Source organism: Bos indicus, chromosome 2 (assembly GCF_029378745.1).
Source record: "Bos indicus isolate NIAB-ARS_2022 breed Sahiwal x Tharparkar chromosome 2, NIAB-ARS_B.indTharparkar_mat_pri_1.0, whole genome shotgun sequence".
Classification (NCBI taxonomy): Eukaryota; Metazoa; Chordata; class Mammalia; order Artiodactyla; family Bovidae; genus Bos; species Bos indicus.
Genome location: NC_091761.1, coordinates 120,171,216 through 120,187,303, shown reverse-complemented (window position 1 = coordinate 120,187,303; position 16,088 = coordinate 120,171,216). Strand labels below are relative to the sequence as shown.

General features: G+C 46.2%; 1 protein-coding gene across 3 annotated transcripts in view; it reads right to left on the bottom strand.

Annotated features, from left to right (window-relative positions):
* EIF4E2 (eukaryotic translation initiation factor 4E family member 2) overlaps positions 1–16,088 on the bottom strand; it is a 31,028-nt gene that overhangs the window by 3,043 nt on the left and 11,897 nt on the right. Inside the window, exons 4-7 of one of the 3 annotated variants that reach the window (XM_019978672.2) lie at positions 14,053–14,157; positions 11,704–11,856; positions 11,465–11,601; positions 4,703–4,781 (exon numbers count right to left, since the gene is read on the bottom strand). In XM_019978672.2, coding sequence (XP_019834231.2) covers positions 4,736–4,781; positions 11,465–11,601; positions 11,704–11,856; positions 14,053–14,157 — 441 coding nt within the window. In that variant the 3' untranslated portion in view covers positions 4,703–4,735. Of the gene's footprint in view, positions 1–4,702; positions 4,782–9,466; positions 9,733–11,464; positions 11,602–11,703; positions 11,857–14,052; positions 14,158–16,088 lie in introns of those variants that run through there. The other 2 variants (XM_019978663.2, XM_019978679.2) reach the window with 2 other exon arrangements.

Below are 16,088 nucleotides of genomic sequence, written 5' to 3'. Positions count from 1 at the left end.
TGGGAACCAGTAACAGTGGCTACCTGGGGCGTGTGCTGGCAGAGGAAGGGGACTCTGGAAATTGGGCCGATGGAGAACGAGTGGAAGGGAAACCTCTTTTTTGGTTTTCTTACACACACATATGCACACAGAAAATGTTTTAAAACCTGAATCATTAATTTGTATTATATACTCAAAAAAAAACCAACCAACCAGAAATCCCTTGGTTCAAAACTGACAGCTGCTTACAAAAGGATATTCCAGGAGGTGAAATCTGGACACCCTTCATTTTAAAAACTTGGCATGTACATCCATGTGTGCGTGTGTGTGCAAGTGTGCGTGTAACAGATCACAAGATATCTTCTTAGTTGCCTTCTAGGGGATGCAGACAGGTTTGGCTGCCCACTAGTAACCTCTCCTGTTTCAGCCTAGAAATCCAACACCTTAGCCATTTTAATCCCAAAATCTCAGGGCTAGAAGGGGCTTTAAAAGTCATTGCACCTACTGCTCTGGCCCCAGGCTTCAGACTTAAGTTTGTGTGAACTTTTGAGACATAATTTCTCATTAATCTGATTTTGGAATCATTTCCTCCATTTAATTTTAATGGCACATTCTAGAAGCTCTGGTTTTCATTGACCTGTCGGAGAATTGCTACAATTGTCTGGGTATCTGGCAACTGGACTGGAGAGAGTTAATACTGACGAAAACGTACGCTCAGCCCAGCCAAACAGCAGCGTCTTCCTGCCAATGGCTAACCAAGTCTCCCCCGTGATGGTGGCAGGCTGACAGTAACTTACAGCCCTCACTACACAGACAAGTTAACTGCAGATAAGAACACCGAGAGGGAAACCGGAGCTGGCATGGGTGAACTCTGGCTGGGAAGAAACTGATATTATCTCAAAAGCCCACTGGCAATTTTGTAACTGACACGCATGACCATGCAGCTCCATGATCAATGCTACTAGAGTTTGAATGATTCCCATCTAAGGAGTTGACTGAACACAAAGAGAACTTAGAGGAGTGATCATCTTTTTAAAGGGACGTCTAACAGGACAGACTCCCCTGAGGTGCCGCAAATAGCTAGCGAAGAAGGAGGCGTCTGAGAGTAAGACAGAAAAGCAGGAGTCACTGAGGTGTGCCAGTTGAGTACCCCCAGGAACACTGTGCTGCAATACTGAGGGCTGTATGATGGGAACACCTCTAAAAACAAAGACGTGGTTAGGAGGGAAGGATTTGTTTGGCTTCCTTCTTCCCCTTTGATGCCATCTCGATCCCCATGGGCCACCTGGTGGCTCAGATGGTAAAGAATCCTCCTGCAATGCAGAAGACCCAGGTTTGATCCCTGGGTGGGGAAGAGCCCCACAGATCAACTGGATCACAAGTCAATCAACAGGGAGATCATAAAGGCAGAGCTTCAGGAAGGCAGAATCAGAGAATCTTCTGACTATGGGAGAAGGATCTGTCTTGAAGTGGGAGAAATGGCAGGCAAATATCTGGACTCAGTCCTTTCACAGCTGTTTAGTGATGTAAAGAAGAGCATTCTTAGGATTAATTGTTCCCATGAGCAGGGCATCTTATCTTCTGAGAGAACTCCTGTGCTGTGCTGGAGCTGCGCCAGAAACAAATTCTCTCGGGTGGCAGGTAAACTAAGAGCTCTACAACGCATTCCCATTCAGAAAGAGATAATATTTAATTCTACTGTCATAGATCTCTTCACAGAAATCCTAAGAAATCAGAAGCATTTTAAAGTTTATTTGCAAAACAGAAATGGGAAAGAACAGAGTAACGGAGCTAAGAGAATCCAGCTGTTTTTCCTCCAGAATCTGATATAAAAGAAAAACAGAGAGGAACGAGGGTGGGCAACAGGCTCCTGATGACAGGCTGAAGCAGGCCGGTGGCAGTGGGCCCCTCAGGTCCAGCCTTTGTTTTTTTTTTTTTTTTAAAAAAAAGTGGGCTGAGAACAGCCTGGTGCCAAATTTAGTCTGAGGAATGTGTTCACCTCAAAAGCAGCTGGGAACTAATGCTCAGCTGTCCCTCACCCCAGACTGCAGTGCACAGACAGACGAGAAGACAGGAAGGGAGAAGGTAGACAGGAAGTGGCAGAGGCCACAAGCAACTTGTTTTCCCCCCTAAAGATGGGTTTCTGTTCTTTTAAAAGCAAATTAAAATTTAGACAATTAAGACTGAGCACTGGAAAGTTAGACCCTACAAGCACCTTGTGATGGGCAGACTGGGAAGGTTTATTAGTTTTGTTTTTTCAGTGGTTTTCAATAATATATAAGACTGTTCAGAAGGAAATGATAACACTTTTTACATCATGGTCTCAAAGGAACATTCTCTGGCTATTCAGCTGCCAGCCCAGGCCAGCTCTGGCTTCCTCCTCGCTCCCTCCCTGCATAGTAAATCAAACAGCAAACCACCTAGGTTCACTCGGGTAAACTTCAATCTCTCATCTCTGCCAAGTGACCACATCAACTTCATTCCCCATCAGTAGAGACCACTGCTCTGCGCATGCCAGTCTAGACATACAGGGCCCAGAATCTCCGCCCCTATCTCCCGGCAGCTAACTGGGACTTCTGCTGAAGCTATGGTTAACAGTGCCATGCTTATTTGTAACGCTAATAGAGGTCACATGACACAGTCCTAAAATATCAGCAGCTACATGGAATGGCACAAAACAGCAGATAAATTGAGGAGAAGTATTTGTGGTTTAAGAATTATTTAACTAGCAGTTTACTCCTTTTACTTGGCTGGAGAAAAGGGAGGGAGGACGAGAAGGCTAAAGTCCTAGGGGGCCTCTGAAATGGCAGCTGGTATGTACTCCTTCTTGGAACACCCAGTTAAACACTTTCAAGGTAAAATCAAAAAACATGAAATAAAAAAATCCTTCTCAAGTCTGTTGTGACAGGGAAGTGAGCTGGGTTTTTTGTTTAGACTCGAACACTCCTCTCATTCTCCCAAGTCTGTGCTTCAAGGAGAATACTTAACCCATTGAAGGAATGCACCCTTCAAGCCTGCCCCATAAAAATGACATGGGGTGGGGTGGGACAACAAAAAGAACAAAGAGCCTACAAAATAGCAATTATGCAAATTTCAAAAAAATTCAAAGGTATTTTTCCTGGGGAATCTAGTGCCAGCTGAAGGGAGAATGAATAATTTTAAGTTTTCTTCTATTCTGTCTCTTCCAACTTCATTTTAAAGCCCCCTCCCAGGTGCCCATGGAACCTAAGATGCTGTTGAATTTTAAAGGTACCATCATTCTATGTACTTTGAGAAGTAAACACTGCCATTAAACTATGACAAAAACCTTTCTTATCACATTCAGTGTAAAAATCCTAATTTTAGGGATCTTCAAAGCAGGAAAAAAAGGAATTTTATATATGGTAATGCTGTTAAAGGAAGTCCTGTATCGCACCAGGACTCTGGAAATTTTACTTACGGACGTATTTTGAATGTCTGCTATTTCCCAGCCTACAAATCAACGTGTCGGTATTAGAACTAATACATGTTTTCATCCCTCTTTGATATACTAGCCACCATCTTAGAATTCTATATTGAGTATACTTTACAGAGAATTCCTTTGAATTTCAATTCTGAAAACCTAGCATTATCATCTAAAAACTGAATTTGTGATGAAGGAATTAAACTATTTGAAAAAAAGATATGAGTGGCCTGAGTGTACAGGAACTCCAGGACTGTTTGTTACTCAGACCCCAGCCACTCGCTCTGTCCCTCACAGGGTCATACTCTTTGGCTCATCTAGGGAAGAAGGCAGGTCTCCTTTCCTTGAAAAAGTCTCCCTTGCTTCCTGTTCTGAAGCGGAGTTCTGAAACAACTATTACAGCTGGCATGTTCTTTTCCAATTTGAGAAATCCTCCATTTCTTAGGGATGGGGTCGGGGGGTTGGGGGCGGGGATAGTTAACGTCCAGGGATGTGCTTTTGGGCCAGGCACATGCAGACCCTGTCCCTGTAGCCATTCCTCTCATCCAGAATAAATTCATCCAATCCCTTCTGCTAAAGAGACAGACATGGACTGGGAACTCCCTTAACTGAAATATAAATATTCTTAAAAGGAATGCTTCGCTGACCCAGCCTTTGCTATCCCAGGGCCCCTCTCTGCCAGCAAACACATGTTGGTCTCACCATAATACCACCTGGAACCATGCTTCCTACATAGCCCTGAAATCTCCCCCATCCCCCACCATTCACTTTAGCCTTTGAAACTTGGAGGTTCCATCACTGTTTCCTCACAATTGATAAATACCACCAGCAAATGAGACACACCTCTCGCCTAAGTCATACAGGGGCCAGAGGAACTGCCCTATTAGTCACAGGACACTGCCAGATAGCTTAAACATGGTCATGTCTGGGAATTGAAAAAAAAAAAAAGACTTCTGGTCCATTTATAGTCATGAAATGTCAGGATCCAGAGACCAGAGATATTAGTCTGTGGAACCTCACTTTCCAGATCAGAAAGCAGAGGTGCAGTGAGGCTCATCGACCTGCCCAGGGGTTAACTGGGAGACACATGACCCAGGGAGGATGGTAAGTCAGCAGCTCTGGACTCAGTGTTTTCCTCCAAGACGGTGGGTGCCTGGAACAGGCTCAGTGTTGGCAGAGATAAGCCTAGGGGCAGATGGGGAGGGGCAAGCCCTTGGGAGGAGGGTCCTACGGTTGGGAGGGACATCACAGGGTTACGGAGTAAGATAGACGAGGCCCTACCCTGAGTGTGAGAGACAGAGGGGGAGCGTCCGATCAGCGGCCGCTGCTGTTCACCAGGCCATGAAACTCCTCCCAGGCCCTGGCAAACCAGAGACAAAAAACACAACAGCACATTCAGATCAGAGGCTTTTTAACAGAGAGCAGACAAGATAACCCCACACCCCAATTCAGATACCCTCAAGGTCAGGTGGGGCCCACTGATACCTGGAAGCACAGCAGCGAGGGTCCCTGCCTAGACTTTCCGGTTAAGCAGGGTGGCTGACACCTTTCAGGGGCACCTGGCACTTCTGGCTCGTGCTACTGCCCATCTGGCCCTCACTGTCCCCGAAAGGACTTCCACGTCCTTCCAGCCACTCCTTCCACAAGTCTACTAGGGAGGCCACGGAGGTCAGATTAAATTCACACACCATGGGAGACACTTCCCATTCACCGAGGTGAGGGGCAGCAGCGCTTTCTGTCTTGGGGATGTGAGGACAGGAGGCAGAAGTGATTTTTCTCCATCAGGCCTCACCCTGATGAGGTAAAGGCAAGTACCTAACAGCATTAAGATGCTGATGCAAAGACGTGGTGAGGAAATAAGACTGCTTCATCTGCTTCCATACTTCAAACCTTTCAGCTCAGACCCCAAATTCGTATCAGGTTCCATGCGTTTCTGATAATACACAAGTAATGATTATCTTAAAAAGTTGTATGTGCCACAGCATTTCCAAGGACCAAACTCCTTTGAAATTGCCCAGGACCCATGCTCAACGCAACTTTAATGCTTATTACCTAAATTTAGAAACTGGAGCTAGGAAGGGATAAGGAATGTGACTGAGGGGCAGAGTCTCTTGGATGACGTTCCACAGAGAATGAGCCTTGGTGGCTGCAGGCCAGACACCAGGAGAAAGGCTCCCTCGTGCCTCCGAAGCCCTGACCCACCTTAAGTTCTCTGAGAGGAGCTGACGTCCTTCCTTTTTGCCTGAGCCATTTTTCAGCCACTTAGGGACAAACTGTCAGGTAACTTCCCTGGGAATTATACATAAAATGGGTAATTTGGTGCCTTCGAATCTAAAATCCCTTACCGTCAATTATTCCATTTGTGGCTTAAAGGGGTGAAATACTCATGGTAACAACATATAGGGTTTAATATGTTAAAATTATTTGCTCACTACAGGTTTAATATTATGGTCACTAAACTACACTTCATCACTAGGTCTCCTACAGATAGCTTTTCTTCTTTTTTCAAATAGGAAGGGATGAAACAAAGACCTGGCCCAATAAATTCATTCTTGCATGCAATCATCACATCAGTTTCATTAGTTATTTCCCTTTTGAAGAGCAACACTTATAAATTAATGATGTAGCTCTCAGAACAAGAGACTGATCCACAGTTAATGGTTTCTTCAGAGTATCGCCAAAATCCAGATACATGTATGTTCACTGAATGGAAGGAAAACGTTAAGAGTGCTCAGTAAGCATGTGTCTTGTCAGTTCACAAACTCAGTTTCCACGGAAAGACATGTTTCACAGCTCTTTCTGGAGAGATGGTAACACGATGAACTTTGAGTCCATCAGTGATGGCAGGAGGTCATTTCACTCTTCAACTCCAAGTGAAGATAAAGAGAAAGCAAAATCTGACACCCAGGCAATGACCCAGGAAACCCCTCTTCTCATTCTAAGAGTAAGGTTTAAGTTATATTTAAGCAAGTTAGGTGTCAACAAGAAACTGCATGGCTGTGTTGAAGGTTCACCTCATTTATCCTTTAGTTTCCAGAAAGGCCTACACTAGTCCAAACGGAAGTTCTCTATGTCAAGAACTTACAGAAATAGGGATTTCAGAGTTCCCCTCTAATCCAGTTTAGCATTAAACTGCCCTCCTATTTTCTTCAGCAGTATATTCTTTACATGGAAAACTTCAACATGAAGAATCTGGGCAAAGAAATTTCCTCAGGTGGATTCAGTGGAGATAAAATCACTGCTCACAGTCATTGGTACAATCACTGGTTTTCAATGCTTGACTAAGTAAACCAACCGCCTGAAACTAGGTGCGAATGTTCTGGCTATTTTCCACCTGGCATCCCAGGCATATATGTAATTTTAAAACTTGTTTCTTTGAAAGGTGAACAAAGAACAAGTTAAATGTTATATCTGGCATGTAAACTGAGTTTCCTAAAAACACTTTTTCCCCCTATTATCCTAATACAACCTACAGGGAATTCTAAACAGATTCAAATGACAGGGTAACAATGAGTCCTTTCAAGACCACTTTTTACCAGCTGGCTTACCAGCGAGCAAATTCTAAGGGCAGAAATCTCATCCCTTAACTCTGCATTTGCCCCCACTCTGGCCCAGCCCCGCTTCACAGCATTGCCCTCGGCTGGCCCTCACGCTTACAGATGAGCTGGGCCTCCTGCTGATTTGGGCTTTACCTTGCACATCAGCGTAGAGGGACATTTCCCAAAAGCAAAGCCTGGCCAGCAATGATGCTGGGTGATGCAGCGCCCCCAGCTACAATTTAGCTGTGGCAAGAGAAGGGATGGTTGGTCCCTGCCTACCAAGTTCAATATTTAAATACAATGAAATCTAGATGTGGTGGAGTCCCCACAATTTGACCCATTTCTCCTCTAAAACAAATGAATAAAGACAAGTCACCTACCCTCAGCTCTCTGTGCAGAGGGGCCTGGTCAGTCTTCCCAACACTGTGGCCCACCGAGTGTAACAGGCCCTGTCTTCCCCTTCCCATCCCAGGCCAGAGGCAAAAAAGGACTCAACAGACTATTCCAAAGAGGAATTTCCTCACAAAAGACTGCTGTTTTATACGGCCCTGTGGTCGACCCAACTCTTCTCCTGGTGGTCCCATGATTCTGGGGTGCAAGTCTGGCTGTGTTATGAGGCTGTCCGCCTGCAAGGACCCAAATCTCTGAAACCTCAGCCACACACCTAACACTTGATTTGACCATTTTCCCACTTCTCAGTGGGCCCGTGCACCCTTAAGGGACTGACTGTTAGCAGTAAACAAGGGTGTGAGGCAGCAAGCAGTGTTCCCTCTGCAGCAAAGCAGCTCACCATGCCCCTTGCGCAGCGGCAGCAGTCACCTCCTAGCTCAGCAAGGGGTGCTAGCAAGGAATGCAGCAGGAAAAGGCCATGAGCAGTGTGATGAAGGAAGGCTGGGGAACGAGACACTTGAGATAGGACGCTGGAGACTGGATGGAAACACAGCAAGGGGGAGGGACACCTGACTGAGAAAGCTGAGCCACCCCTAGAACACTCCCCTCACCATTTCCAGGACCCCTCATCTCCAGAGTACGTGGGAGAGAATAAGTGTTGCTCTTTCCTCCTCATGTCCCTTCAATTCTCAAGTCCAAGCAGTTGTTGTTCCTTGGCTCAAACACAGCCACGCCTGTGGAAGAGCCATGGTGGAAGGACAAAGCAGAACAGTCCTGGCTTCCGTTCAGATGTGGCAAGGCTCAGAGGGGTCAAGGTCAGTTTGGTGCTTTCTGATCAACTCTTACACTGGTAGGTGGCATCAGGCTCAACCTCTGGACCAGCTATATTAGCTGAAATTAAGATCAATACATGTGGACATCACAGCGGAAGGCAAGAGGGAAAGGGCCATAGAACGTCATTCTTTGACAAACGCTGAAAACATAGAAAATATGTATTTCCACACATCAACCATCTCCATCTTTCAGGAACTTTTAAGTAATTTGGGGTAAGTGATCACAAAAAGCAGCAATGACAGAGCCACCTCCAGGATGCTCAGCTCATGTGCTAGTCCTGATGTGTGGTCTGTGGGATCCCAGGCCTCATGGAGGCGGATGGGCGGTCAGATGGCACAGCTCAGGGCATCACTGCCAAAATGGAGCAGCACAGCCACTTTGGAGAACTCCACGCTATGCCCACAGCCATCTTCACAGATGCTATCAGGCCACGTGGCCTAGTGTGGGCAAAAGTGGTTTATTTATGGTTTGGGTGGAAGCTCTACAGAAAACCTAAAGTCACATTAAGCCTTGCTAGATTTCTCCATGCAGGTTAGGGGCTTGAAGGCCAAGTTGCAGCACATACATGCTGAGCCTCAAAAACACATGGGGGGCTGGGCCATGCTGTGGTCAGATGTCCTAAGGAGCAAAGTCACACAGGACAAAGACACGTCCCCACCCCCAGGTCCTGGTGCACGACAACCCTAGGGACTGGGCAAAGGGAAGGGCTAGAACTTTGCGAAGTGTATGCAGGGTGAGCTCAGAGAGGAAGATGAGCTGGCTCCAAGGGGAGAACAGAAGGGGAAAGGCTGGCAGAGAGCTTGCGGTTGGGAGGCTTTGGCCGGTGAGGAAAGCCCACTTACACAAAGCAAGGAAGCTCTACACACACAGCCGCACACAGACGGAAGCAGGGCTTTACCTCCAAGCAAGAGATGTCTTTGAAGTAAGACAAATGAAGTCAGCCAAGCGAAGGTCAAGGATCCCCCTTTCCAACCTGATGGACTTTTGAGCTGAATTCTAAATCAGAAATCACTCTGTTCCTGTCCTCAGCATGACTGGTGGAAACTTAAATACCAAAAAAACTGGGGTCTCTTTCTGAGAGCCAGATGTCACCTCAGTGTCAGACCTCAGCGGAGATGGAACAAAATACCGTGTGATGTGATACCATGGGCTTATGGAAATGAGGCTGCATTCCCCAGATGGCCCTCCACGGAGAAGTCTGTGCCATTCCTTAATATGGTGACAGTCAGTCTGAAAGGCCACTTCTTTGATGCACCATAAAGAGCAAGAGCATGAGACAAGCTAGTTTAGCACCATTTATTAAGTGATCTCAGCTGTTGTTGTAGCTGCTGCATGTCAGCCTGTTCTTAAAACATAAAATGCTCTTCCAATTCCTCTTGTCCGGGACGGAAGGATCTTCCAGGTAGCACACCAACAGAACAAGAGACTCCGATGACGCCGGCTTCAATGACGGTGCCATCCAGAGAGGGAGAGGGTCATGGCACATTCAACCGCGGCTTCCAGAGGTTTTGAAAAAGGAGCCTTTGGGAGCCCAGCCTGCCTGGCATTCTAGTGGAAGTGCAAAAGGTTGGCATGTTGGGAGAGAAAGAGAGGGAGCCACGAGGGGAAAGTGGCATCTAGGTGTCAAGGAGGGGTTTCTGGCCCCTGTGGCTGCAGGGCTGGAGGACTAGGCAGACCTCTGATAAAGCAGCAAGCAGCAGACTAAGGCACCAAGCCCCAAGGCTAGCCTAGACTCTATGGACCTGTATACATTGCTACAGAAGTCAGGAAGAGCTGCTTCAGGGTATTTGAAAGGGAGAACAGTGGAGAGGGGAGAGTTGAAAAATCTCTCTTTCCCTTTCCTATCCGGGTGAAAAGGTTGCTTAGGGGTGGAGTGGGGGAATTGGGGGGGTGGGGCATTTGGGAACACTGAACACAAGAGTCCTAGTAAAAGTAGGTGTGGACCTCTCCAGCCTAGACTGAGTCTGGCTGGAGGACAGAAACTACTTGTATTCCAGAACAAAGAATAAGAAAAACCTGCCAAGAGAAAAACAGTGCTGACCCAGGGCTGCCAAGGCAAGCCCTCAGGGTAGTAATGGCTAATAACTGCTGGTGGCTGTGATGAGCCACACCCAGCCATTTCAGACAGACCACCTCCTATGGCAGCATTCCCAGTTAAAAACTGGAGCTTAGCTGGTATGAGCCAGTTCCACCCACAACATGATCTGTAAATGCATGGGAAAAGATTCCCAAACGATCTGCCTGAGCGCCATCGTTGGGCTCATTACTATAATGCTTGTAATAACAGCGTGGTGATGTTATTACTAACAATGATGAGAGCAATAATCCTTGACCCTGTGAGAGCATTCCCCATCTGAGGACCTTCAATTACAAAGACTGAATCAGCCTCACAAACAAACCTGCTCAGTAAAGCCCTCTTACCCCCGACTTTTCCGATGGGACAGGTGAAGCAGAGTGGCAGAGACTTTTCAAAGGCACGCAGTGGTATCTGAGTCAAAGGACAGAACTACACCCATAGGTCCTGACTCCTAGCTGGCTTGCTCTCCCTTTACATGTGAGAAAACTCTTAACAGCCACTCCCCACAATGTGTCTATAACACCCTGAGTTTATTTATGATCTTTGGTCACTGAAGGAGCAACCCCGGCCAGTGATTCTCACTTGTGGACGTCCAGCTCCACTCCCCTGAGTCTCAGGCAGACTGCTGAGCTAACTTCCCCTCTGGCATTCCTGCTCCCCTTAGAGTCTACTCTCACACACACACTGTTCTGCTTCCACTTCGACTTCAGCTCTGCACACAAGGAAATAGAGTCATCATTCCTGGTAAAGAAGTCAATTTCCCGGGACAGAGAGCAGACTGAAGCTAACAAGTTAAAAAGACATGCAAAAGTGGAGTGAGAGACAGACAGGGAGGAGGGCCTCACTGTTCAGTGAAATTATTTTAGAAACCGCAAGAAAAAGAGCACTTTGTCTTTCATTTTGAGACAGTGGTTAGTGAACTAAAGACAAGACAGCCTGTGTGAATACAGCAAGCCCAGGTGGTTCAGCTGGGACTCTGCAAAAGGGATCTCTCATCCAGAGCACCCAGGGTGCAGGCAGGCAGAGAACCGCACCAGCAGAGAACGGCTATGAGTGGACAGAAGCACTGGGGGAAGACTGGTCTGTCCCTTCTCCTTAAGTCAGTCTCCTGGAAGACCATATTCCTCTGGACCCGACTAAGGACCTACTTTTGCTGAACTCAGGGACACGCCCCACACCCCCCCAATCCCCCACAACACATACTTGATGCTGTCGGTGTGGGTTTTGTATTCCATAATGGTGTTGGGAGGTAGGTTAAGCACTCGCCGAAGCGTATCCCGTATGCGGGCCGTGGTGGCTTGATCGCTGGCAGTCTTATTCCATATGGAAATAATGTCCTCCTATAGGAGGGACGACAGAAGGATTCATCAAAGGAAACTGGAGGCAGTGAGAAGAGCAGAGGTGACACACATGAAAGCAGACCTGCCCGCGAGGCGGCTTACCTGAAAGCGGACAGAGACCACAGCCCCGCAGATCTCCTCCCCAACCATGAACTGTTCCCCCAGCATAGCCAAGATGAGATTCTCCCAGCAGCGGGATGCCAAGCCCTTCCGCAGTCGAATTATCCACTTTCCGCCATTTTTATTTGCATCATCCTGTAAAAAAAAAAGTATTAAAAGTTAAAATATGGTCTCATAGCATTAGGGCCAAGGATCCATGATCACTGAGAAGTCTTGCTGTTTTCCAACTATTCAACTCTATAGGAAAATGTGGTAGGACTACAGGAAGAAACGAGAAAAAAGAAACACAAGGTGGGGATCCTTGCAACCAGCCATTAAAGAAAAACAGCCACACAGACCCTTTAAACCAATCCTCTTTTGGGAACTCCCTGGCAGTCCAGAGGTTAAGGCTCAGCACTTTCAGTACCAGGATCCAGGTTCAATCTCTGGTCGGGGAACTAAGATCCCACAAGCCATACAGTGTGGCCAAAACAAACCAACCAACCAACCCTCTTTTTTGAAAACTACATCAAAATGAAATAATGTCAGATTTCAAACACAGATCATTCCTTACTTCATTTGCTAAAAGTTTATCAAGTGTCACCATGTCCCCAAATACAGACATGACATCACAGTCTCTACCCAGATCCAGTCTAGTGAAGCAGACAAACAAGAAAACTAATTGCAGTAGTGCAGTCTGACAAGTACCGCTGTAACAGAGATACATACAGGAAGTTTATGAAGAACAAGACAGTCAGAAACACCCAGGAAAAGGAAAACATTTCAGCTGGGTTGTAAGGGACACAGGAGTTAGCCAGGTGAAGGGCTCTGTGGGCACTGGGAAGGACATGGCTATGTGCAAACACTGACTGTGAGGCAGAGATGCAAAGAGGAAGATCTAGCTACACTGAAGGGAGGGTCTAGAGAGGACAGGTGACAAGTGCTGAAAAGTAATTAGGAGTAAGATCATGTGTGCAACAGAAAACTGCATAAGATTTTTAATTAAGGTGTGTTTGTGTGTGGCAGGGGCGGGGGTTCCCTGGTGGCTCAGATGGTAAGGAACCAGCCTGCAATGCAGGAGACCTGGGTTCGATCCCTGGGTCAGGAAGATCCCCTGAAGGAAGGAATGGCTACCCACTTCAGTATTCTTGCCTGGAGAATCCCTGTGGACAGAGGATCCTGGTGGGCTACAGTCCGGGGTCGCAAAGAGTCAGACAGGATGGAGTGACTAATGACTAAGCACAGCATAGCACATGTGTGTGTGTGATCATGTCTGTCTTCTGGAAGAATGCTCTGGCATCAGCACAGAAAAGATGGGACTACAGCAAAGAGATCATAGAGCTCAGCTCTGGGTCTCCGGTGACTGCCCCTAAGCTTATTTTTACTCACTTTAACCATATGTATACTATGGTAATGTATAACACACACATAAAACTAGTCTATGGGAAGTTCAGTTCAGTTCAGTTGCTCAGTCGTGTCCAACTCTTTGCGACCCCATGAATCGCAGCACGCCAGGCCTCCTTGTCCATCACCAACTCCCGGAGTTCACTCAGACTCACGTCCATTGAGTCGGTGATGCCATCCAGCCATCTCATCCTCTGTCATCCCCTTCTCCTCCTGCCCCCAATCCCTCCCAGCATCAGAGTCTTTTCCAATGAGCCAACTCTTCGCATGAGGTGGCCCAAGTCCTGGAGTTTCAGCTTCAGCATCAGTTCTTCCAAAGAAATCCCAGGGCTGATCTCCTTCAGAATGGACTGGTTGCATCTCCTTGCAGTTCAAGGGATTCTCAAGAGTCTTCTCCAACACCACAGTTCAAAAGCATCAATTCTTCGGCGCTCAGCTTTCTTCACAGTCCAACTGTCACATCCAAACATGACCACTGGAAAAACCATAGCCTTGACTAGACAGACCTTTGTTGGCAAAGTAATGTCTCTGCTTTTGAATATGCTATCTAGGTTGGTCATAACTTTTCTTCCAAGGAGTAAGCGTCTTTTAATTTCATGGCTGCAGTCACCATCTGGAGTGATTTTGGAGCCCAAAAAAATAAAGTCTGACACTGTTTCCACTGTTTCCCCATCTATGGGAAGAGTAATCCCCCCCGCAAAAAAATCCTTCAATGTTGCTCTAACACCATGTTAGTGAGAAAACAACCTTTGAAAACCATCCACACGAACAATGGAATCGGGGCTTTTTCCTAGAGTTCCCATTTCCAAGGATGTACCAAACTGTTATGCAGCTTTCAAAGAAGACTTTAACCAACACCTGGCACTAACCCCCAAACCAAACAAACAAAAACCCCCCGAAAGACAGAAAACTTCCTCAGAAAAACAGTCTAAGGCTCTCAGTTCTCACCTCCCACATGGGTTTAATTCCTTCTTTGAAGAGATGGAAGTCGCTGTGGCCTGTCAAGTCCCCGGGACGCACCATGTGGCTGTAAAACCTCCAGAACTGCTCCACCTGCAGAGAGAAGACAGCAGAGTCAAGAGAGGCGCCTTCTTTTTCTTTGGGTGAATGTGAGATTTAAGAGAAGAGCATAACCACGGAAGACACTCTGCTAGAGGCTCTACTTTTTGGAGGACAGGTGTTCATTCTGGGGATTGTGGGGGAAGAACAACATCTAGAAGGGAAGCAGACTATCTGTTTTGATAAAAGAATAATGTCATACTGTTGACACAAGAATAAACTCTTTAGGCGAGAATTGCCCAGCCTCAGCCAGGAGCCTTAGTTGGTAAAATGTCAATACGCATCCTCCTGTGGAAGCCGCAGGAGAATCACCACATGCTGTAGGAGGACTTTGTTTTACACAATAAAAACCACTTAGGTTTGAGGTATATTCAGGGCCACATAACCTCAGCTTGAACCAAATCACTTAAAAAAAAAATACAGTATTATTAACATTGTGAATTAACTAGTCATTGTGCTCTATAGTACATGCCCAAGACTTATTTATAACTGCAAGTTTGGGCACTTCCTGATCAGAGGTTTACTGCCAAAATACAGCATTAGCTACACTAAAGTACACTTTATTTCTATAGAAATAGTTATTGAGCATTAAGTGACAGAATCAACCGCAGGCACTACTCCATACCATGGTGCCCTTGCTAAGGCCCAGATGGTCCAAAAACCAAGCAGGCCTTAGCTTCCTCACTCAGGGTTTAATTCTCTCTTCTTAGCTATAAAATTTCTCTTTACTCCTCCTTCACAGTCCTGTTAGAAAATATACATATTTCTCTATAAAATGTATGCTTATTTATATTTATCACACTATTTCTGTTTTTCTCACTAGTGATTTGATAAGAAATTACTTCCCTGTGCATAAGCATGCGTTCATGCTAACTCACTCAAGTTGTGGTCAACTCTCTGGGACGTTACAAACTGTAGCCCACCAGGTTCTGTCCATGGGATTGTCCAGGACAAGAATACTAGAGTGAGTTGCCATGCCTTCCTCTAGGGAATCTTCCCACCCCAGGGATCGAATTAACATCTCTGACATCTTCTGCATTGGCAGGCGGGTTCTTCACCACTAGCGCCTAGTGGCGCTTCCCAATTGGGAAGCCCTTGATTACTTTCCTATTCCTCTGCAACTCACAGAGAGCACCTACAAAGTACTGGGCAGTCAAGTGCACACTTTACAAGTAAAGAAAAAATGTGTAACAGTCTGAAGAAAACAGCTGGTATTTGCCAAGAAACTGCTGAAGACGCTCTAAATAAACATGAAGCAAGATTCCATAATGTGCAGGTAAAAACAGGTACCATGCAGACAGAGATTCAGGTCACACTCCCGGATGTGGATAGCAACTGAGGAGAAACCCTAGACTGTGTGAAATGGCTGTGCCTCTCAATCCTCTAGAGCACAGAAACACGGGAAACATCTCATGTTACAAGGAAATTAGGAACGAAGCCATCTGCAGGACTTCATCACAGTATTTCACCTCAGCGAGTGCCATGCTTAATGATACCCAGGGATCTGGGTCAGTGAATGGTCCTATGCATACAACGAGCAATAATCTTTTCCCCACTTTAACACAGTGCAAAGAAATGAAGCTCGCCTTCTAGAAACTGTAGCTCACTGTGAATAAGGACTTGATGGAAGTGGTGGGGACAGAGCATACCAATCACCCCCAATCCTCCAGTGGAGCACTGCTTTATTAACAGTTTGGTCTCCACCAATCTGAGAGCCATTCTCTACAATCTTATGGCCAGAATTCTATACCCAAATCACAACAGAGATGAAATAATAGGCAGGTTGAGAAATAGTATTAAAACTTTTTTTTTTCATTCTCTTAAGGCAACTTGCATTTTTAAAACTTTCAACTGAAACCAAAAAATCAATGTTTAGATTCAGAACATGGAATGCAGAAAAGACTTTAGAAATCATCTCGACTACT